This window comes from Manacus candei, unplaced genomic scaffold (genome assembly GCF_025592945.1).
Source record: "Manacus candei isolate 608988 ecotype Guabito, Panama unplaced genomic scaffold, ASM2559294v1 h1tg000071l, whole genome shotgun sequence".
NCBI lineage: Eukaryota > Metazoa > Chordata > Aves > Passeriformes > Pipridae > Manacus > Manacus candei.
In genome coordinates, this window is record NW_026138119.1 from 8,815,819 (window position 1) to 8,839,949 (window position 24,131).

At 48.0% G+C, this 24,131-nt stretch overlaps 1 protein-coding gene across 1 annotated transcript; it reads left to right on the top strand.

Annotated features, from left to right (window-relative positions):
• Positions 1-20: 20 nt before the first annotated feature.
• TNFSF15 (TNF superfamily member 15) lies at positions 21-23,684 on the top strand. The gene is made up of 5 exons (XM_051808036.1): positions 21-148; positions 2,160-2,430; positions 8,692-8,740; positions 9,435-9,482; positions 15,531-23,684. The coding sequence occupies exons 1-5, from the start codon at positions 51-53 to the stop codon at positions 15,956-15,958; spliced, it is 894 nt and encodes a 297-aa protein (XP_051663996.1). The 5' UTR covers positions 21-50; the 3' UTR covers positions 15,959-23,684.
• The last annotated feature ends 447 nt before the right edge of the window (positions 23,685-24,131 follow it).

The window sequence follows — 24,131 nt, forward strand, 5'->3', positions numbered from 1 at the left end:
GTGGCTTGGCTTGGATTCGAGCACACACGGTTTTGGTGCTTTATCAAACAATGTGTGGCGGAAGAGGGGCTGGACACGAGCCAACAGCGTGTTCCGGCTGCCCAGAATTCCAACCTGTCCTGGGCTGTTCCCACAGTGTGGACAGCAGGTAAAGGGGGGGATTCTGCCCCTCTGCCCCTCAGGTGAGACCCCCCTGCAGAGCTGCTCCAGCCCTGGGGAACAGCACAGGGAGGACATGGAGCTGCTGGAGAGAGTCCAGAGGAGGCACCAGGATGATCAGAGGGCTGGAGCAGCTCTGCTGGGAGGAAAGGCTGGGAGAGCTGGGATTGTTCAGCCTGGAGAAGGGAAGCTTTGGGTGACCTAGTATGGCCTTCCAAGACATGAAGAGAGCCTGCAAGAAAGATGGAGAGAGAGTATTTCCAAGGGCCTGGAGTGACAGGACAAGGGGGAATGGCTTCCCACTGCCAGAGAGCAGGTTAGATGGGATATTGGGAGGGAATTGTTCCCTGTGAGGTTGGTTGAGGCCCTGGCACAGGTTGCCCAGAGAAGCTGTGGCTGCCCCATCCCTGCAAGTGTTCAAGCTGATATTGGACAGGGCTTGGAGCAACCTGGGCTAGTGGAAGGTGTCCCTGCCCATGGCAGGGGGTGGAACTGGGTAATATTTAAGGTCCCTTCCAGCCCAGGCCATTCTGTGATCCTGTGATTTACCAGTTCTCTCTTAAACCACAGTGGTTTTCACTATTTCTTGCTTACTCCTTCACACTTTCTCTTTCCCTGGCCTATTCCCTCTCCAGCCTGCTGGCAGGGATCCCATCCTTGCTGCTGGCAGCCTCAGTCACCCTCACTAACCAAACCACGTGTTCTTCTCAGAGCATGACTTTTACCTCTCTGGTGTATCAAGAGCTTCTCCAGACTGCTGTAATAGTCTGTTATTGAAGTGACAAGAGCTGGCTGGATTTTTAATGAATATTTTACAGATGCCCTGGGACATCTGAGAAAATAGTTTTCTTTCTTTGACCTTATTTTTTAATAACCCAAACCTGAAATGCCTTTCATGGGGAGGTGAGGGGAACCAAACCTTGTTGCTCTCTCACTAAGAAATCTGCAAGTTTCCAGCCTGTTTCTCTACCCAGGGAAAAAGGAGAAGTTTCTGAACATCACTGTGTGTGCACGTAGACATCAGAGAAAGTTTCCATTTTAAAGAGAACTTTCCTGGGGAAAAAAAATTCTGATTTCAACAGCCTGGGTAAATCTAAATGACAACATGTCCACAAATGGGTCCTGCCAAGCACTTCCTAAATGGCACTGGAGGAGGAGGCTGCTGTGGAGTGGTAAGGAGCAAGCAAGAATTAGCCTTCCCTGGGATACAGGAGTTATTTCCAGCAGGACATCAGCTTGTTCTTCCAGACCTGTTGTTGAGCAGCTCCAGAGACTGTCCATAGGAGCAGCCCTTCTCAGCTGTCAATAAAGGAAGATGATATATTTTTCTTCCAAGTGCAATGAAGTCACATTGTTTTTCAAGAAACAATAACAGGCTTTCCTGAAAGCACAATTAAAATGATTTTGGAGAAGGACCCCAGAGCAGACAAACATCCCACTTCAGGCCTGACCCTGCACTCTTTGGTGCAAAAGATGCACGTCGAGCAACCTGCAGCCTGATGTGGATTCTGTTAAAACGTAGGGATGGAGCAACGCTTCAGAGAACCAGAGCCCTTCTTTGGGGTCACTTACTCCTCATCTTCCCTAAAATCCTCTTCCCCTTTGTCTGGGAAAGAAGAAACTGCCGGGCCCCGTCCCCTCTGCCGCTCTCGCTCCCCCCCTGCTTCTCACTTTCACTCCCGTTGGTTTCGTGTTCCCTCTGCCATGCGGAAAAGCTTTCAAGTCTCTCCAGCCCAGCAGCAGGGTTTATCCTGGTTCCACCCACCGGGACTTTCCTGGCTTCCTTCAGCACTGAGAGAGGGGGGAGGAAAGGGAAAACAAAAAAAAAAGGCGGTGGGGAGGCAGGAGCGGGCAGGGAGCGCGGGGAGCCGCGGAGCTCCCGATCCCCGCGCTTGGGTTTCTATTGTAGGCGGCGCATTCCTCGGGAGGGAGGGTGTGCGTGTGTGTCGGTGCCTTCCCACACTCGGGGCAGCTCTTATTTAATGGGGGTCTCCATGCAGGGCAGACGCCAGAGGAGGTGTTGCCGTCCCCGGCTCCCAGCGAGGAAGAGCATCTCGCCCGGCCGGAGCTGCCATGGAGCCTGTGGTCCAGATAACGCCGGAGGCAGCGGCTCCCGGCATCAGCCAAGGCTCGGGGATGCACCTCAGGAAGGATTTGAGGAGGATACGGTGCGCGGTGCTGCTGTGCCTGCTCTCGGTGCTGGTCCTCATGCTGCCCATCGCCTACCTGCTGGCCGGGAACCTGCGAGCGCCCAGCTCCTGCGGCAGCCAGGTAAGGCACTGGCTCCTCATTCCTGCCGGGAGGAGCGCCCTGCGCCCCCACGGCTGCCTTTGTTCGGGTCTTTTAATTCTCTTTACGAGTTTCTCGCGTTTAAGGGAATGTGTGAGGCTCGCTGTTACGTTCCTCATTCCTTACGCTGAGAAGGGATAAATCATATTACTGCTCAGAATTCTGGGATTCTGTGATTCAGACTTTTTAACTAACGGTTCCTGTTCTTGTCTTAATTTCGCTGAGGTCACAGTACAATGCATGACTTTAAAACTTTTGTTGGCATGCTGCAGGCAATGCTTCAAAAACCACTAGTTGATGTAAATCAGTGTCTCTCCACTGATTTCAGCCAGATTTTCACACTGTGGATCATTTTCCTCCCTTCTTTGGGGTTAAATCTGAGACTTCCCCTGCCGGTGTCTGATTTCAGCTGACCAGGCTGTGATGTCAGTGGGTCGGTCACCCATCACTGGGCTGACAGTTCTTGTGTGTTATTAATGCAAACTCCTGCAGAGATCTGATCTGAGACAAGGAGCCTGGCCCTAAAATTCACTCCCTATTTTTCACTCTCCCTTAAAACTCTCTCTGGATCCAGGGGTCTTCTCAGCTCTTCTCCATTGACAGCTGCACTCCCTTTGCTCCCAGTTCATGCTGTGCTGCTCCTAACACTCTTTCATGCTGCTCCATCCCTTCTGGTGCCAGTCTGCAAGTGCCCATTCCCACGGGACACTGTGAATTCAGCAGGACTGTGCCATGCTACCTGGTGCATGTATGCCTGGAGAATTTCACCCTCAGCTCTGAAATCCTCCAGCTAATCAGTGTGCTTGCTAGGAGCTTATTTAGGATAAAAAAGCAGGGTTAGGAAGAGGCCTCAAAGGCAGGTTTGTAACCTTGTTTAGCCTGGGGGTGTTTAGGGGGTGTGAGAGCCCTGCAGGGATGTGCCAGCCCCTGGTTGACCCTGAGCTCGTTCCCCAGTGCAGCATCCTCTGTGTTACCTGGTTCTACCTTCATGCAGCCTCGTGTGGCACCTCTTCTGTCCAACCTGCCAGGTCCTTGCCTGTGTGAAATGTGTTACTGCCCCGACCCTGCCACTGCTGTTGGGGCCAGTGGGTGCACACGAGGTGAAGAGCCTCAGCTGCACCGGGCTTTGCTTGAGGTTGTACAGAGCAGAGCAGCTCAGCCTTGAAACAGAGTGAAAGAATAACAAAGTGTGAGCTCGTTTGATCAGTCTGATGTGTTGCTGGCTCTTGATCCTGTTGGCAGAGTTAGCAGAGAAAAGTATTTTTACCAGTGGGCTTGGCTCCTTAAGGGGAAGAGCACAAGGTCAGCCCCGAGCACTGCTCCAGCCCGAGCTGCCCTGGTGTCACATCCACTCGTGTGCACTCAGCTATCAGCGTGTAACATTCCCACAGTGATGTAACGAGCTGATGAGATGACTTAACAACCCCTGTGAGTCCCAGGGAGGAAGAGGAAAGTCATGGGGCTGGCTGGGTGCCCGCTGTGCAGTGGGAGGAGCTGCCCCTCAGCTGGCTCCTGCCTGCTCTCAGCTTTTCATTCATTCTCCTGTGTTCTGGCTCTACCATCGGTGCTGTCCAGCAGGAAAGGGCATGTGGGGTGGATTTTCTCACCTGTGTGGCTTTGTCTGTAAAGTCCCCAAAGAGCCATGTCACACACTGAACCCAGGAGCTCAGTCCTGCCCTTCCAGTCCGTGGGAATGCTTCTTGGGAAAATGTCTTTTTGGCATCTCCTTCTGCATTTGGAGAGTTAGAATTGGATTGTTAAATGGCTCCTTCCCTGTGTGCTCCATTGATAGCCCAGACCAGGACTACTGGGACCAGATGTGTGTGTCAGAGCTCTCTGTGGCACTGGTCTTGGGGTGTGGGTGCCCTGGGCATACTGGGACCAGTGGGCAGACCCCAGTTTGCCCCAGATGAGCATTGGTTTGCTGACCCTCACAGCAGAGAGCCCACGGGAGGAACCCTCTGACTGCTGCAGGACTAGAGCTCAGCCCACACATGCTTGGACTGACACCTTCTCGTGCTCTGGGGACAGTCCTGGGAGGAGGGAGGGACTCAGCATGTGAGAAGAAAACATAGTAAATTCCTGAGCGAGTCCTTCCTGGAGCAAGGGGAGGAGAAGGGGAGGTTTGTGCAACAGGGGTGTGTTTTTCCTGGCGCTCTGCCTGCGGGGTGAGGCAGTTTGGTCATCTCTGCCTCTGTGTGGGTGCACATGGTGTCACCTCCTGCCTCTGAAGGGATGCAAACTCACCTTTCCCCTAGAAATGTCCCTTTCAGGAAAAAGCAGGGCAAGTTATGTCATTACAACATGTGTGAGCCACCAGTTTTTCCGTCTGTTATGGTACAAGGAGCCTTGGATGAATAATTCAAGTTTGATGATGGTTTCCCTGGACACCTTCCAGGCTCACTGCACTGCTCCTTTTGGAAAGAGAAGTCACTTTCTTTTATGCTCCAAGACAGAGTGAGGTGAGAAAATAGAGTTCTTTAAATAATAACACATGGCTTGTGTAATTAGCAGGAAAACTATATAAAGGCTCTAGTGGTGCCCTTCCAGAGGAAGGCCCAGGAGTGCTGCTTATCCTCCCCCAAAGGGAAGCCAGGTTTGAGTCTGAGTTCATAAATCTCTCAAAGGAGCAGCTCAGCAGCCAAGAGAATCTCTGGCTGCCTCAGCAACCTGCTCAGCTGGCCCAGGAAAGCAGAGCATCCAGTCCTGTGGCCTGGAAACAAACTTGGGTTTATTTTCATGGCATCCTTGGCATGTCAGGACCACAAAGAGAAATTCCAGAGCCTGTCCAAAGGGCTGCATGTGGACCTGTGTGCCATGTCTGTGCCATGGCAGCTTGGCAATGGAGAAGGGGCTTGGAAGTCCCAGCAGCTCCACCTGGATCCCATCCCAAAGGAAGTCAGAAACCTGGCAACAAAGCTTAGAAAAGATCCCCCCACATGGGAAAGAGACTCTGAAATGGCTTCCTGATGTGTAGGGATGGAGAAATGCCTGGGGAGGAGCAGGGAGTGTTGTCCCTGGATGGGCCCAGGTGTTGGGGTTCCCCTCCCAAGAGCAGCAGTAAAACTCCTGAGTGGCCACTGCTGCTGGATGCACGTGGTCCTTGTGGGCACAGAAGGCCAAGAGTATGTGCCCTGGGTCCAGACTTCCTCTGGCCACTACTGTCCAACCAAAATGTTCTTATTGAGGTCAGTTTTTACTGGCACTGGACAGGTCCCTACCAAAAACACCCAGCCCAGGCCATGCAGCATCTCTGGAGAGAGCAAAACTTGGCTCTGTGTGCCACCTATGAGCTGTAAAATAGTGTCCTGTGCTAAAACTGGAGTGGATGGAGGTGCTGGGCATGTTTTGTTTATTAATGCCTCTGCCTGAAGTGCCAGCTGCTTTTCCCACACTGTTCTCTGATGGATATCCCTGGCCCTGTCCAGAGGTTCAAGAGCCAAAGCACAGGAACAGGGGATGTTCAGCCCTTCTTTTTGGGTTTAGCAATACCTGGGTATAAATGCACTGGGGCTTTTGGACATTCTTGACACCAAAACCACCTAGGAGTGGTTTGCATCCATGCCCTGAGGGTAACAGCTGCCTGTCCAGGATGTCTGTGAGTCAGCTGGAAGGTGGGATTTTCAGCATCACTCAAGGCTGGTTGGTCTCTCCCCAGTAACCAAAGGGAAAATCAAAGCAAGGCTGTGAACTTTTCAGCAAGAAAGGAAAAGAGAGAAAAGCACTAATTGTGTAAATGATCAATTGTCTCCTGCTGCTTAGCTCTGTTCATCATCAATGTACAACATCTGTGCCTGTTTGGGACAAGTATTACTGACACCTGCTCATTATGTAGCACTGCCTGGTGCCAAAACATTTTTTCTAAGAGATTTCTGTTTTTATCCTTATCAGAAAGCACAATTAGGAATAAAAAGACCAGCCATGGCTTTGCCAACAGCAGGATAACTTCCCACCTTGCAGCACCCTGCTCTATCTGCATCCCACTGTCCTTTAGCATCTGGGAAGGAGCTCCTGCACCTGGAGTTTCCATCTGGATTTCTTTGGAAAGAAGTAAATTCAGGTTTAAACAGAACCATTTTGTTACCTCTTACAAAGAAGCAGGATTCTTCTCGCTCTCCTTCCCATTTTCCCACCACCTCTGTTTGTATTGCAACATCCAAGTTTATCTGAAGTACGTCAGCAGAAATTAGGCTTCAAGTATGCAAACAGTTCCCCAGAAGTTCCAGACTGAAATGTAGGTTTGTGGTTGATTTGCAGCTCCTTGCAGTACTTAGCACTGCTAGAAAATGTGTCACTTGGCCACTCTGTAGGAATTCTCACACAAATAATGGTGCAAATGTACTCATATTTGCATCCATGTGGCTGAAAGCAAGGGCAGAGCGTGAGGGAAATCCTCAGTCCTGATCCTGAGCTTCCCAGCAGGGGAAGGACAGAGTCACCTGGTTGTGACTGTGTCACATCAACAGCCCAGACATGTTTAGGCACCACAGCAAGCAGGACCTTGGAGAAAGTCCTCGGGCACAATGAAAGGCCCTGACATCTCCCTGACCACACCACAACTCTCCCTCAGCCCTACCCTGAGCTCTCACACCACCACCTCTGCCAGAGGGCATTTCCAGCAGAGCAGGAGGCTGTGGGGTGATGTAGTTGTGTGCAGGTGGGCAAGGCTGTTTTCCTGCTGTGTTTTTTTCCCAACACACTGGAGCAACTATTGCAGAAATTACAGTTTTCTGCAGGAGCACACGGATGTTTACTGCTGATAAAACCTCAGATTAGCTTTGGGTTTACCAGACTAGCCAGCAGTCCCTGAACCCAGGCAGCCTGCTTCTTCTTCCACAAACATTCTCCTTTCCCCAGCTAATATAAATTATCTATTTTCTACTCCTCCTCTAACATAAATCACCTATTTTCCACTTCTCCTGCGGTATTTGAAGCTGTGTGAGACACAGCCACCAGCAGACAGCTCCAGCATCTCCATACTAATCCTGTTCCAGCCTGCTTATTAAAAATGCATCAAACCCTTTGCTGCAAGCTGGCCAGTGGCAGTTTATTCAATGTATTTTTGGGAACTGTCCATAAACCAAAGCACAGCAACCCCGTGGGCTCTGACAAGTGTGGTGGGGGTTCCCAACAGCCCTGGGAGTCAGCCCTGAGCTGGCTGCACACCCCACACTGGCTGCTCCCTGCTGTGCCCTGGGGTGGCACAGGGGATGCCCCTCACTCCCCAGGGAGCTGGATCCAGAGCCAGCATCCCACAGCAACCTCCCTTTGGAGCTGGCACGTGGCCGTGAGTCAGGAGGAGCAGCCCTGGCAGGCGTGTGCCAGGCAGGCAGCACAGCCCCTGGGAACTGCTCCACCTCAACATCAGAGGCACTTGGCAGGGCCCAGGGCTGTGCCCTGAAGGAGGGAGTGATGGGAGTGCTCAGCTCTAGGAGGTAAGAGCTGAGGGAGGATGAGCCACCCTGCCCTCCCCTGGCACAGTGTCAGCGAGCTGCTGAGCTCACCCTCTGCCAGCTGCTCTCTCAGACCTGCTCAGCTCCTCTCTGCCTGCCCAGCAGGTCACCCAACATCCAAGGCAGGCCCAAGCAGCACATCCACAGTCTGAAATCACCGAGATGCAGGAAGTGGCACTGACTGCCATGGTCCAGTTGGCGAGGTGGGGTTGGGTCAAAGGTTGGACTCAGAGGTCTTTTCCAACCTGGCTGACTGTGTGTGAAAAGCAGGTGTAGCTGATGCACCTCAGTTAGTCTCTTTGTTATGGATGAACCCAGTAAAGGCTCAGACCTGCCAAGTCTTGAGGCAGGGGAGCATTGCCCACGTTGCTCTGCTTGCTCTGCCTGGATTGAGGGACAGGAGGCTCTGAGCAGCAGAGGAGCTCCAGCAGTGCTTGGTGGAGTCACCATCCCAGAGGAGGGCTGGCAATGCCTAATTCCCACTGCCCACTCTGCTGGGCCTCTCCCAGTTTTGCCAAGGGCTCATCCAGACTGGAGTTTAACAAATCTCACCCCCAGGAGCCCAGGTCCTGTCCCTGGCACCCTTTCAGAGGTGCAGTTTCAAACCTACAGCAGAAATCTCTTGCAGTGAAGCAAAACCTTGTCAGGGCTCCTCACTTTTCATTAAAGCTCTTGGTGAACTCTCTGACTTGCTGTAGCACATTCCATTTTCTGGGATAACTCAGACAAGCCCCTTTGTGGAGGTTCCTCCTGGAGCCCTGAGCTAACTGCTGGTAAATCTCTCCTGCAGGTCCCAGAGGAGAGGGGCTCCCTCTTTCTGAAGCAACGGGCAGTAGATGGTAAGTTTGCTAGACCTTTTTCCCATCCCAGCACCTTTGGATACAATCCAAGAATGCTGCTGCCTCCTGCTCTCACCTCCCTAATCTCTCCTTCCAAACAACCAGGGCAGCCAGAGGCAAACGTGGGTGACAAGATGCAGGGAGGTAACTGGGGGCATAGTGGGTGAGCATGTCTAACCCCAGGGCTGTGCTCCATCTGTGCAGGCACAGACCTCTGCTGCAGCTCTGTGGGATCACTGTGACCCCCTGAATATGCAAAAGCAGGAATCTGGGAGCCCCTGCATGCCAAAATCTCATCCATGTTCACCCTCCGGCAGCTCTGACAAACTCACTCACTGCAAAGGGGTTTTGTCACCTCAGTGGTGTCAATAAGAGATCACAGCAGATAACCCCTGACTCCCCGTGGAAATGAAAAGGGCTTGCACACCATTCCCTTGATGTCATCATCACCACTCACATCTTGTTGACTTAGGAAAAGGTTCTTCCCCCATGGGGTGGTTGGCACTGACCAGGCTCCCCAGGGCAGTGGGCACAGCCCCAAGGCTGCCAGAGCTCCAGGAGGGTTTGGACAAGGCTCTGAGGGCCAGGGGGGGATTGTTGGGGTGTCTGTGCAGGGCCAGGAGTTGGAGACTCTGATTCTATGACTTGAACAGCAGCAAACAGCCTTACACCTCTTTTTTTCCCTCTTCCTCAGTTACAGACACACTTTCCAGTGCAGAGAAGCCCCGAGCTCACCTGACAGGTAAATTTGTTCCAAACTGAAGCCTTTCCTGGGGGGTCTTACAGATGTTGTGGTGCAATAACCTTGTTCTGCATGGATCTGATAGGATCAGGTGTTGCAGGAAACAGGGGGAAAATAATCATCAGCTTTGCCTTGCTGACAATGACAGACTGAGTGCAGGCTGTGTCTGCAGGAAAGGGCCCACAAGGGAGGTAAAGGACAGAAATGTCACCACTTGGCCAAGCTGTTTCTTCCACTGAATGAGCAGCTCTTGAAACTGAGCTTAAATAAGTGCCTGATATCCCAGAGATCTGCTGAATCCCCCAAAAAAGGCAGGGGAAGGTGCTCAAGTGAGCCCTTGTGGAGCAGTGAATTGGCAAGAACTACCAGATTCGTAGCATAATCAGGTCAAATAAGGCCAGTTTTAGACTTTATTTTTCTGCAAGGCCTGACTTGGGTCACACACACCATATTCCCATCAAATCCCCCCCTTTCCCAGTGAGATCATCTCTAACACACGTCAGAGCAAGCAAAGGGAGGGTAATGCCAGGTTGAACCCTCCAACCCTTTCTCTTGTGTTAGGAAGGTGGCATCACAAAGCCCTATTGCAGGGTGGGCTGTCATGTCTTTCCAAGGGGCTTTCAGGCCTTTCCAAAGGGATTCCATGCCTTTCTGAGGGCCTGCCAGCATCTCCAAGGTCCCCATCTCCCCACCTCATCCTTGAGGGCTGTCACTGCCCTGAGACATCCCCCAGCTCCATCCTCACCAGCTCGACCCACCTGGAAAATTCAGGCATTAGCAGAGAAGAGAGGAAAGTGCTGGAGGATTTTCCAGCTGACCTGAGGCAATTTATACCTCCCTAAAGTCCAGCTCAGTGCAGAGACTTCCCCAAACCCCTGAGTGTTGCCCCAGGATGCCCTTTCCAACCTGAAGCAGGACATGGTGTGATCCTTCACACAAACCCACCTCCAGGGTTCAATCCATCAGTAGTTCAGGGCTGATTCCTTTCCCAGCAGAGTTTTCTTTCCCTAACCCACAAACTCCTTCCTGATGGTCCCCACCCCTTTGTCACAGAGCTCCAAAACTGACCTGGCCTTGCCCAAAATCCCATCTTTGCTCAAGTGCACGTTTGCAGGAGCACAAGGAGCACGTCTGCTCCAGTTTCCAAGGGGGACCCTGTGGCAAAAGAGGTCCAGAGGCTCCTGGTGCAGTGACCCAGAGGAGCAGCCAAGCACTGCTCTGCTCAGGGGAACTCCCCTGGGTTGCACAAAAGCCCAGTTGCCACAGGGAAGCACCCAACAGTTTTCTTCAAGTTTCCTCAGGCCCCATATTGACCAAAATTCCTTCACCATCATTCCCAAGCAGCCTCCCTGGGTCTGAGCCCATCTTCTCCACCTGGTGCTGTGACATGGTCACACTTGGCCACAGCCAGGAGCACAAAAAGAGACAATTGAGGGGATTTTATGTCTCCTGTCTGTGCAGAAGACCCACACCCAACCAGCTGTGCTGTGTAGGCATCAGGGAATCCAATATCCATGGATTTAACTTTGACCTTTCCTTAGCCCAAATGTATTTCTGGTGCTGTACCCTGTGACAATGAGTTTCCAAGCTTAACAGCACATTGTATTTCCTGTTATATTCAACAGAATTTAACAGAAAACATTTCCTGTTATATTCAGCTTTTGTGCACAATAATTTATTGGGTTCCACCCTGGTTTTCTTTTCTCAGAAATCATGACTTGTCCTAGAAAGAGTAAAAGGAATAATTATTCCCCTGCTCTTTGTTACATTCCTGCAGCTCAGGTACCATTCTCAGAGTGAAAGTGGGAGACTACAAACCCTCACCTGTAGGAAATCTTCTCCAGATCTCCCTTCAGTCTGTAATTTTCTAGTTTTAGGGACATATTTCTGAAGGTAAAAGCAGAGGAGTGAGAGGAATGAGAAGCAGCCACAGCACTTCCATGGGAATGTGTCACTGAATTGGCATCAATAACTCAATATTTTGCTCTCTGTTCTTTATAATGAATTTTCCACCTGATTTTGACCTCTTTAACCCACACTGAGCATTTTGAGCTTATCCAAACTGACAACAAGGTCTCCTCTCCCTGGGAGGTTGTAACTAGTGAGGAATGGCAGGAGCTGTGGGAATACCCAGCTCAGGCTCTTCTCCATCCCCATTGAGGTATCCTTGGTTCTGACTTCTCCATCCCTGCCATCACCCCCTCTCCACTTATCTGGTTGCACTTTGGGTCAGGATGAAGACCAGCATCTCTTCCTTCTTGTCCCCAGCCTGTGGCTCAGCTGGGTGACCTGTGCTGCAGAAACTCCATCGGGTTCCTGGCTCACACTCACCGTGTGCAATGGTACCTAAATACATCATGAAATCTGGGGAGAGCATCACCTTCTGTTCCAAAGCACCTTTTAAGGGCTGTGTTAAGTTCTCAGGGCATGAATTTGAGCAGTAGAAACCCTGCAGCCACAGGATTTTGCTGTACACATTGTGCAAGGCTCAAATCTCTTGCTGAGCCTCAGAGCACAGAGTTCAGGGTTAGACTCTCACACTGGGGAGGGCTCAGAGTTGTAGAAACCCTCCAAGTTCACTCTGCCACAAAACACACCCCAAATATGACAAGCAACAGGAATTCTCCAGCCAGAGACTGAAGCAAAAGGGATTTGGGGACAGGAAAAGTAAGGAATGCCAGAAATTTATAGTGGAAGGAACTGTGGTAATGAATCCCTTATCAAAAGCAGATTTTACTTACCTCAAGAATTAGCACAACAGGTATGTTTGCAGGAACTGTAGCTCCATGATTTATGAAATCAATAAATAAATGGCAAGTGCAAAGTACAAGTGCTGCTAGAAAAGGATCTGTATAAAGGCACTTGGACATGTATTTCAACATTATATTCAACTTGAGTATGTATTGTACCACTTGAACATGTATTTTTCCTCTTGACCAGCACTGAAAGAATGGGGAAAATCAACTAAATTGAAAATAGAGAGCTTCAATAGAGTGAGATTTATCCTAAAAAAGGAGGGTATAACTGTTAAACCTGCCTAATTCTCAAAGTTCTGAAATCATGTAGTTCATTTGAGCTCCTCTTAGTTATAAGGAATGCTGAGGAGTTGTGTGTCATCAACATCTGAAACATGTCATCTGCACAGACAGGAATATTTCACAGGCAGCTTCTCCTCCATTTCCCCCCCCCCCCCCAAAGAATTCCCAAGATGGAAAAGAGCCCAGGACATCTTCTGGAAATATTCTGATCCTTCCTATCTCAAACAAGTTCTCCTCTGCTGTGAGTTGCTCTCTGATGTGTTACCCCAAGCTCCTGTAAATCTTAGAGTGACTCCAAGCTCCTGGAGCTCCTGCCAGGACTCAGAGGTGGATGAGGAGGAAGGCAGACCACGACTACTTTCTCTTTTACTTTCTTTTATTCCTCTCCTGCTGTATCAGGCAAAGTTCCATTGGTTCTAAACATCATAGTCCTTACAATACTTCCATAATTTAGCTTGGCTTGCTCCCACCATCCCTGTGGGTGTTCCCACACACAGAAGCACTCTCCCTTTGTTCTTTGCCTCCTGGGGAAAGATCAGAAAGATCTGATACTTCAGCAGCACTGACAGGCAGGCTGGAAAAAAAAGGGCATTATTTTGTTGTGCTACTCAGAGAATATGCAAGGAATTTCTCTCCCAACACCTTCTGGGCTCCTTATGGATTATTTACTGCTAGACAAGAGAGGGAATGGATGCCCCTGGGAGCTGAGAACATTTCCTTTCCTGAATCTCATCTCACCCAGGATAAACCCAATGGTTATTGCCAAGGGAACTTCAAAGCCTTCCCTTCCCTCCATTCTGTTTGTCTCCCTGCCCATGCACACACACCCCTTCCTCAAATATGGAATCAAAACTAACTTTAAACAATAACTCAAGCTCATTAAAAAGGTCTCATTTCCTGGAAATCAGTTCCCTCAGTCATTCTCAACATTAATCATTAATTTTCCAGGTTCATTTTAACACCTGGCAGGATCTTGATGGGTTTTATCCTCTTCCTTTCCACTGCCTGTGTTTTATCACAACAATTGGTGTTTTACCACGATTTTATGTGGCAGCTAGTAAAGAGCAGAGACAACTCTTCTTTCCCTGTAGAAAAATGTGCAAGTGCTGAGGCTTGTTCTCCTGGCTGTGGTGTGAGAGACATTTAAATGGTGGAGAAAAGGTGAAGGGAATAGGGCAGCAATTCCCTGATTGTTCCCTCAAGAGTGTGCAGCCTGGGGAGCATCCTCAGCTTGGATCAGCTGATGGTGGGGTCTGGATTAGAGCTCTGTTTGTAATCAGCTGCCAACAAGATTGAGAAAAAGCCTGGAGGAGTGTTGAGGCTGACACCAAGCTTAGGGGTTTGTCCCAGCAAAAGGCAAAAATGGTTTTAAACATGATGTGCTGCTTCAAAATTGGGCCTCTTGAAGCACAGCAGGGTCTTCTGAGCTTTAGGTAAAATCAAATGGCACAAAGGCAAATCTACAGTAAAAGATTTGATTGAGAGCACTCAGAAAGAAAAGCCTGAGGATGAGGAAGCTCAACTCCCTTCAGGGAGCAAATTGGATGGAAGAGAAGCTCAGGTGTGTCAGAGCTTGGTGACACATTGTGGGGATCATTGTGGGCACTCTGCCAGCACAGTAGTGCCTGAGAAACATCATTGCAGCCCATCCCTCCTCAAGGAAATGATGCTTTAGTATTCTTCTGAGTGTCCCTAAACATTAGGTTCAGCCATGATACCCATGTGTCCAACTGCCCCAGTGCTGGTTTCACTAAAGGACACGGTTTTTACTCTGAAATTGGGTCAGACAGCAAGGTAAAGCCATTTCAGTGCCAGAGACTCAGCCTTTAGGAAGGACAATCCCACCTTTTGGGGTCTGACCCATGACCAGGACCTCCAGGCACAACATACCCCTTCAGGCACCTCTTCCAAAGCATCCTTGGCTTTCCCTCCTGATTGCTCTAGTCTGGGTACCCTGTGATGCTGGCACCGAGTTTGGTGTTCTGTCCCAGCAAAGCATTTAAAAAAAAAGAGATAAAAATGGTTTTAAACATAATGTGCTGCTTCTAAATTGGGCCTCCTGATGCACAGTGGGGTCTTCTGAGCTTTAGGTAAAATCAAATGGCACAAAGGCAAATCTACAGTAAAAGATTTGATTGAGAGCACTCAGGAGGATGAGAAAGCTCAAACCCCCTTCAGGGAGCAACTTGACTGGGAGAGAAGTTCAAATGTCTCAGAGCTTAGTGACACATTGTGGGCATTCTGCCAGCACAGTAGGGGGGTCTTCTGAGCTTTTGGTAAAATCAAATGACATTGGTAAACCCAGTGAGCACCCCTGGGAATCCCACTGCACAGCTGGCCTGCAGCCGATTCAAGCTGTGAAATAAGAACATTTCTGTCCTTATTTTGATCACCCTGTTTGATCTGTGTCCAGTTCTGGGCCCCTCAGTTCAGGAAGGATATTGAGGTCCTGGAGCAGGTCCAGAGGAGAGCAACAAGGCTGGTGAAGGGACTGGAGCACAAGTGCTGTGAGGAGAGGCTGAGGGAGCTGGGGGGGCTCAGCCTGGAGAAGAGGAGGCTCAGGGGAGACCTCCTCACTCTCTGCAACTCCCTGACAGGAGGGGGGAGCCAGGGGGGGTTGGTCTCTTTTCCCAGGAACCATCAGCAAGACAAGAGGGCTCGGTCTAAGCTGTGCCAGGGGAGGGTTAGGTTGGACATTAGGAAGAATTTCTTTGCAGAGAGGGTGCTCAGCCATTGGAATGGGCTGCCCAGGGAAGTGGGGGATTCTCCGTCCCTGGAGGTTTTTAAGAAGAGACTGGATGTGGCATCAGTGCCATGGTCTAGTAACTGCAGTGGTGTTGGATCAAGGGTTGGACTTGATGATCTCAGAGGTCCCTTCCAACCCAACTGATTCTATGACTCTATGATTCTATGATCTCCTCCCCCCCTGGAGCAGAGATGTTCACCCAGCAGCACAGCCCTGGCTGCAGTGACCTAACCCACCTCCTCTCCCTCTCTGTTCCCCCCACAGTGAAGAGACAAGACCCCAGCAGCGCCGTGGGGAACCACCTGCCCATCCTGCAGTGGGAAGACAAGCGAGGCTTGGCCTTTACCAAGAACAACCTGAGTTATTCCAGCAACGCCCTGGTGATTCCTGTGTCTGGGGACTACTATGTCTATGCTCAGGTCACGTTCCGAGGGCTCATCGAGAGCCCCAGCAAACACATTTCTGTCACTGAGATCATCACCAAGGTCACTGACAGTTACCCCGAGCCCACCCAGCTGCTGACAGGCACCAAGACCCTCAGTGAGAACTGGAATGGCTGGTACCAGCCCATTTATCTGGGAGCTGTGGTCTCCTTGGAAGTGGGGGACAAGCTGATGGTCAACGTCAGCGACATCAAACTGGTGGATTACACCAAGGAGCACAAAACCTTCTTTGGGGCCTTTCTGCTGTAGGTCTCTGCCAGCAGCTGGGGAGGTTTTCCCTTCAGGGCCTTGGGGGGACCTCGTTGGACTTTGGCTTTGTTGGGTGTGCCTTGGGGTGTGATCCCTGCTGTTGTCCCTCCTCTGTACAACCACCCCCCTGCAGCTCATTGGAGCCTTTGTTTAATGGGTAGGGAAAGCTGAAGCTGCAGGATGAACTGAAATAACATCCCCTCCCCCCCCAAAAAAAAGAAACCACCAAAAAAAAACCCCAACAAAAAACAACCAACCAACCAAAAAAAAAAAAAACCCAAAGAAACAAACCAAACCAAAACAAAAAAAAGAAGGACCAAAAAAACCCCAACAGAAAACAAAATCCCCAAAACAAACGAACCAAAAGAAAAACAAAACCAAAAAAACACAAAACCAAACCAAAACAAAACCAAAAACCAACCAACCAACCAACCAAACAAACAAAAACAAAGAGAAAAAGGAAAGTCTGATCGGAGGAAAAAAAATGCACTTTTGAGAGTAAAATCTGAGAGTTCTTCAAAGCTTTGTAAGCTAAGGGGGAACAGTTGATACCTGTGGGGAGGAATGTTGATCTGGAATATTGCAGCTAAGCTACACCTCTATTTCCACCTCCAATATCCAATTTCCTCAGCTCCGAAACAAAAAGTGTTTTGAATTTTCTCCAGCACTTCCAGTATAGTTTTGCATGACCCTCCTTCAGATTCTCGGTTCTAAAAGGTAATGACTTTTCATCATTTCCTTATGAATAGATTCAGCACTTTGCACTAACATAAAGCTCAGGCGAATTATTAACTGCTTAATTAATCCCTTCCAACTTCCCTGTAAAGTAGATTAAAATTATATCTCGTGGTTTGCAGCAGCTACTTGAAATTTTTGGTTTTTTCCAAAGAAAAAAAAATTGTTTACAGTTTTCTAAATCAACACTCAGCCTCAAAATGTTACCTGAAAGATGTAGGGAACACACACCAACAGCAGGAAAGTGGCATCTCCCCTCCAGGTCCTAATATTAGGAAAACAGAAAAAAAATCATGGCAGAGAGAGACACAAAGCAAAATTTAGCACACTTTTAAATCAGCCACTGAAATCTGGAGGGAAAGCCTCTGCAATATTTTGCTTTTGGTCATGTTTAATGCATAAAGAAATCTTGGTGCTTCCCCTCGTGCAACCATTGCCAGCGGTGCTGCCCTGACCTCAAGGGACTCCCTGGGTGAAGGTTGACCACCAGTTGTCCCTCCACAGGCTCAGAGGATGCAAAGACACCGTCCTGGTGTGCCCTGGCAGGTGTGGAGCTCAGGAGTGTCTCACTTCCCACCTTGTTTATTTGCCTGGTCCTCACTGTCCCTCAGGGAAAGTCCCCAGCTTTCCCTCTGCTCCTGCAGCAAAACCCAGCCCTGGCAATGACTCATGTTCTCAGAGATCTGGACTTTCAGTGGCTTTTCTTACAGTGGCCACCCTCCTTAAAACTGAACAGCTAAAAACAGGGGACTTCAATTTAACAGCAGCTTCTGCAGCAGGGATCTCTATTTCCCCAGGCTGTGATGGTCCAACTCCCACTGGAGTCCACCAAAGGAATCCTATTTATTTTAGGGCATGTCCCAAACACATTTGACTGTAATATTTAGATGAATATATGAGCTGAATGCAGCTTCCAGGAGGTCTCACACCCCAGCACCCACCACCCAGCTCCTCTGAGACCTCCAGGCTTCACCCTCTGCCACTCCCTCTCTTTCCTGCCTCACCTCACGGGGTTTCCTCCAGTTTTCCACTTCTTGGCCAGAAATGACAGCAAGGTTTGATCTCCTAAACTGATATTCCTGCTCCAAGTGATGGTGGAGCCCAAGTTCACACCATCAGTGTAGCACTGGGGATGCAGGTTGTAGCTGAGGAGCTGAACTGGGCAGAGAAGCTCTTTAGTGGAGACAGCCCAGCTGTAAAAACCACTTGTGATCCTGCAGGCAGCAGTGCCACCAGGCTGCTCTGCCCATGGCAGGTCTCCTCCCAGCAGGAGACAGTTTTTTCTCACATAAAGATCTGTTTGAGCTGACAAGGAAAAGCCACCAGTGCAGCTGAAACAGAGCAGAGAGGAAAGCCAAGGCTGGGAGTGGAAGGAGGAGAGGAGCAGAGCAGGAGGTGGGAAGGTCCAGCCAACCAACACCAGATTTCTGCCTCTTCGTGGCTTAGTGCAAGCACCTGCATGCTGAGGTGAAAACTAGCAGGTCTTTTATGTAGTGAATCATCTAAAAAAAAAAGCTTTCTGGCCATCCTTCCATATTCTGGATCCCAGATTCACAGTCCTTCACTCTTTTATCCACCCTGAGTCAGCGCTGAACACATCCCAGCAGCCAGGAGAACATCCTGACTGGCCTCCTTTCCTCAGCAAGTGGCTGTTTTGCTTCCAGACTCTCCTTGAGGCATTGTGGGTCCAGTGGGGGACCTTCACAACATCCCTGCATCCAAACCTCACCACAGTTTGGTTTCCCATCCTTTCTTCTTCTCCTTCATTTCCTTTCTCCCACAGGCACCTTCCTGCCTGCTTGGCCCTGTCCTGTGTGGACACCCCCTTATCCAAATGCCATTTCCTACAGGAAACTTCTCTCTTAGAGTCACCCCAGTGACATCTCAGGTGGCAGAAAATAAAGGTAGTGATCCCACAAACCCTCCTGGCCAGAGGATCCTCTTAGCCCTTTATTAGCCAGATTCACTTCCATCTTGGAGTCCTTATTCCCAGGTTTCCTCCAGCTGTTCAGCCCTTGTTTTTAGGCTGAAACAGGAGCAGTTATTCCCTGTGTATCCCCCCAGTGCCCAGCACACTTGACCTGCCCTTGTTCCTTCTCAGAAAGGCTGTTTGGCCATCCAGCTCCTTGGCTGGGCTGTTCTCACTGCTCAGAGACCCCCCACCCCATGGTCAAATCTGGAGAAAAATCCCTACAAAATTATTCTCTGGGAAACCCTAAGACTTTCCACATCTCAGATTCTCTGAAATGTTCCCTCAACACCCCGTGTTGAACCCTTCTGAGCTTCTCATCCCTCAGCTGTGTTCCCAAAATAGGATCTGAACTCATGAAAACACAAAACCTGCAGCTCTTGCAGAGCACACAAAACAATGTGGTCGATCTCAGAAAGGGAAGATTTAAAAGTGGCCTGTCCAGGACAGGTGGTTCCCAGGAAATAGGCAGGAAAACTTCTGTGAAGTGCTATATTGGATGAATTCGGTTTATCCTTGGAGAAAATTGGAGTGGAAATTCTGTTTATTCCGAGCTACAGTAATTCAGAAAGCTCTTTTTTTTTTTTTCTATAAATGAGGTGGTGTAGCACTTTTCTCAGGGCACAACCCAGTCCTGGTAGGCTTGGACAGCAGAATTCCATAAAAACTGTATCCAAAGTCATCATCAGCTAACCCTGGTGCTCTGAGTGATGGGGAATGTGAGGGGTTGGGGGAGAGGAGTGGTGGATGCAGCACTTGGCATTCTGTGGGATATGCACACAGGTACACCCAGACATGTATATTTGTGTATATTCCACAGAAATTCCACAAGCCCATTGCAATAATCAGCCTTTTTTAGCACAAGGTACATTATTTGTGCTCTCTGTACACTAACAATGAACTTCACCAGCAAATTTGTTTCTGTTGCAGCTCCATTACAGGTGTGACTCTCTCAGTTCACTGCCCATGGCCCAGAAATATTTATTTTAGTCCAATTAGAATAGTTTTATTTCAGTCCAGTTTAACCCTGTTACACACACCAGCTTTTAGCACATTTAGCATAATTTATATGGCATAAAATAACATATTTGGCATTACTTGTTTTAAAGTGATGCAGGAATATTAATCCCCACATCTCCCTAGTGGAAATTTTCTCTCTTTCCCCCTCTTCTCATTGTTAATAATGTCTCTGGAACAGCATCAAATATAATAAGTATTCAGGGGCTGATTCTGATCCAGATATTCCTCCACAGAAATCAATGGCATGAAGCCACAGTAAAAACTACTTTAAAAAAGCTAAAAGTGAAATATCTCCAACAGACTGAACCCAAACTGTGGATCCTCAGTTGTTTTTGTTTGTTTTTTTTTTAAAGCTAAATAAGGACACAAGTGTTCTCAGAAATTTGTGTTTATTGGATTAGAAAATGTTGTTTAATGTAGAACATCTCTGGAGGTGTGAAATGTCTCTGCATCAGCTTTTTCAAGTCAGGGAGAAGCTGATGAAATCTGGTCATGGGAACCAGTGACCTTGAAATCTGGGGTCAAAGTGATCATGTGATTTGTTTTGGGTGGTTTTGAAACTAAAACCATTATGAGAAAAAAATTGAAGCTGGAGAAAAAGGGTGAAATAGGCAGCTCGGGCTAAAGGAGGTGAAATGTGTGATTTCAGGGTTTGACCCTTCCATTTCTTAGCAAAAAAAAATGAAAGCACTTTTCAGAACAAAACCATTGAAAGAAGAAATATCAGATGATTATTATTATTATTTTTTAACAACTACTCAAACCATTTTTTTATCTCTGCTCAAAATATTTCAGATCTTACGAATTGTCTTCTTTCCCAATCTCTTTGATCCCCGAAAAACTAACACTAAACACAACCCAAATTCATAAAAAATTCACTTACCTCCCACTTCCTTTCCCCTTAAAAACTAAATATTGGTAAATAAGCATTAACTTTCTCTCCATACTGATGCAGAAGTAAATTTTATTTAAGCTCTAGGGAATGCAGCTGCAATCCTACCAACATCAACCTGTGCTGTGTTCAGTCCCTAAAGGGAAAAGGGAGAATCCAAAGGGAAATGGGAGAACCCAAAGGGGAAAAAGGAGCTCATTTTTCCTATTTGGTGTATGGGAGGGGTAAAATCTACATTCCTCAAATCAAAAGTGGGTGGAATGTTTTAATTCCATCGATTCCATCACGACAGGAGGAACCCTCCTGAATCAGGGAGCCCTTGCATGGAGCATCCAGCACAGGAATGTTGGCAGGATCAGGGGCTGGAGGTGTAAAAACACAAGCCAAAGGACCAAAAGGATGCTGCTGGGATGATTTGGGATGTCACAGGGCTGTGGATGTGATGAGCATTCCCCAGTACAAAGGGGGCACTTCCCTACAAACCAAAGAACTGGATTAAGGGAATTCACCTGAAATTTTCCACGGGGATATTTCAGAGTTTGGAAGGAATCTCATGTTTCCCCTCCATGTCATAACTGACCACGCTGTGCTTTGGTTTATTTATCTCCTGAGTGGCCCATCATTTCGGATGAGAAATGAGGAGAGAATTCATTCTTTAGAAGAATTAGAAACTATCCAGGATCTTTGCCCAGATGTGGGTGTTACACACCAGTATAGCATTTTGCTACTGTAAAGGATTTTATAGAATGGTTGTCTATTGTCTCGTGCCTCAGCACTGATATGTATTGACCAGAAAAACTGACTAAGCTTCTTTTTTTTTTTTTTCCAAAGTTTTATGATAAAATAAAAATGCAGCTTAACTAATGTGACAACTGTTGATCCTGGTCCCCTTCCAAAAACACTAACCAAGTAATGGAGCTGGGTGATGCTGATGTACAAGAAACCTGTTTTGTTGTGGGTTATTGTGTGAATAATCCTTATTTTATGCAGTTAGAGGTCCCTCATCAGAGTGAACTCGGGTTCAGGCTTTCCCCTGGGAATATACAGACACTTGCATTTCAGAAGGCAAAAACCTAAAGCCTGAGCAGGTTCTCTTTCTCAGTCCCACTCTGCAGCTCAGGGAGCAGCTGGTTCTTTCTTTTTGGTGTCTTTTAGTCTATTTTGAAGGAAAGCAATTCCTGGGGAACAGCAGAAACCATTGTGGCTGCACTCTCAGCCCATGGAGTTGGGGACCCAAGAGAGACAGGAAGCACAGTTCCACCCTCTGGCCAAAAACCTGGGTTTGTCCCATCTCCCACCACACACAAAAACACCTTGGCAGCTTGGGAATTGAACTGGGAATTCCCAATTCCCAGGAATTGGAAGAGTCAACTAGGAAGAGTCACATCTCATTTAAAGGCACCCTCAGTCCTGTTCCAGCTCGAGCTTTGCTGTCCTTACCCTTTCAGCATCCCCTGGACATGCATTCCTTTATCCTGGGTGCTGTTATCTGCAAATTCCTTTCTTTCCATGAACAGAACTGAGAATCATTCTCCCACTGGGCATATTATTTTTTATTTCCCAAATTGATTTTGCTTTCCTGGCTCGAGCTCAGAGCATCAGATCTAAATTGCTGCAGAAGAAGGTGCCTGGTTAAGGACTCCGTGCTCTCGCTCAAGGAAAGTTTTCATTTGAATACCCTGATGGAGGACATTTGTTTATCCTGGTTTTCCACTCACTTGCAAATCCCAGAGTGGTTTTATTAACAGCCTCTGTAGATCAGCCAAGAGTTAATTAGACAGCAGGAATCAGACTGAGCTCCCCTGTGACACCAAAAATATGTTATTTCTTGTTGTATTTTTTGAACTCTAATATCTACCTCACGCTTAAAAGAACAGCAAAAGCAAATTACAATTTTATTATTATTATTTCCTATTTTAACTTGAGCTAAGCAGAATTCCATTTTATTGCCATTTTCCTCCGTGCTTTGCACATTTAAGGTAATAACTTGAGATGGCCCCTTCTTTGTGGTCTGAGCACAGTGGCACATGAGTGTTGTGCTGCACTTTGGCTTCCTTTAATCTTAAATTAAATTAAATTAAAACCTGAACTAGAAGGGCTCTACTCTCAGTAATTTTCTAGGCCCCCTCTCTGACACTGATGGGGAAGGGAGGAACATTTCTAAAGGCTGCACATCCTAGGGAAGGTGGGAATTCTGGAGGTGCTTCTCTCCCAGGGCTGCAGAGGGATGTATAAAGCGTTTTTCCAGCTAAATGCAAGGAAGGGAATAGAAGCTCTTGGTAAAAGTGATAATTCCACTGCACCAGCACTCTCAGGTGGGTGGGGTTGGACTCACAAATACCCCCCTGAGTCTTGAGGGAAGGGTGAACTTCACCCTCACCCTCTAAAGCTGTTGCTCCACAAAATTCATCCTCCAGGGCAGGACAGGAGAGTTGAACCCTCCAGGGCAGGACAGGAGAGTTGAACACTCCAGGCCACGATGCCCAACCCCAGCTGGGTCTGATCCTCCTCAGCTCTGCCCCTTTCCCAGCTTTTGGGCAGAGCTCTGAGTTCACTCTGGCAGGGCACACAGACCTTGTCCCCAGGGAGAAGCTGAGAGGAGCTGGAAGGGATCAGCCCTCCCAGGAAGCTCCAATGCCATAAAAATCCCCTCTCCTGGACAGGCAGCTGAGTGAGGGATGTCTTTCCTAACCCAGCCAACATCTGCCAGGCAGGTTCTCCAAGGGAATCAGAGCTCCCCTGCTCCATTTCTTTTTGGGATCTGCTGCCAGCACTGGGCGTGATTCTCCTCCAAAGTGTGAACTTCCAAATCCATGTTGCCTTCCAAATATTATTGCTGAATCCTTTGGAACAACCTGAAAGGCATGGCCTGAGAGATTAGAACCTGCTTTGTTGAGCAACAGAAGTCACCAGTGTTTGGGTTTTTTGCTGAATTATGACCTAAAAGAGCTTTCCAGCTGCTCTCCTCCCTGCACAGATCCAGAGGTGTTCTTCCATTCATCGTAGAGTTTTATATTAAAACGTCAAAAAAGGCACTGAAAATGTTTGCTGCTTATTTATTGGTGCTGTACACAGAGATGTCCTAATTTTATGGACTAGAAATGGTAAAATTCGTGGTATAAAGTTTAGAACTATTATACTTGATGCTATTTCTTTTAGAAATGAAGTTTATAGGTAGCTCTTTAAAATGGACTTTGTGTCTTAAAGCAAAAAACAAATAAAATTATTTTTATTCATGTTTATCCCTGAGTGGTTTTTTATTCTAATAAACACCCACTAAGTGCTCAATACTTACAGCCAGGAAGGGCAGACATTTACCCATGGCAAAATATCTTGTGTTTGCTCAAATGTGTAAGTAGGGGGAGGTTATATAATTTATATATTTTTATATATTTTTATAATATATTATGTATATATGTTTTATTTTATATAATTTTATTAAAATTATATTGTTCTATTAATATATTAATATATTTATTATAAATTTAGTATAGAGTAATATATTACATTCATATCATACATTGATATATCTATATATTAAATCATAATGTCATATA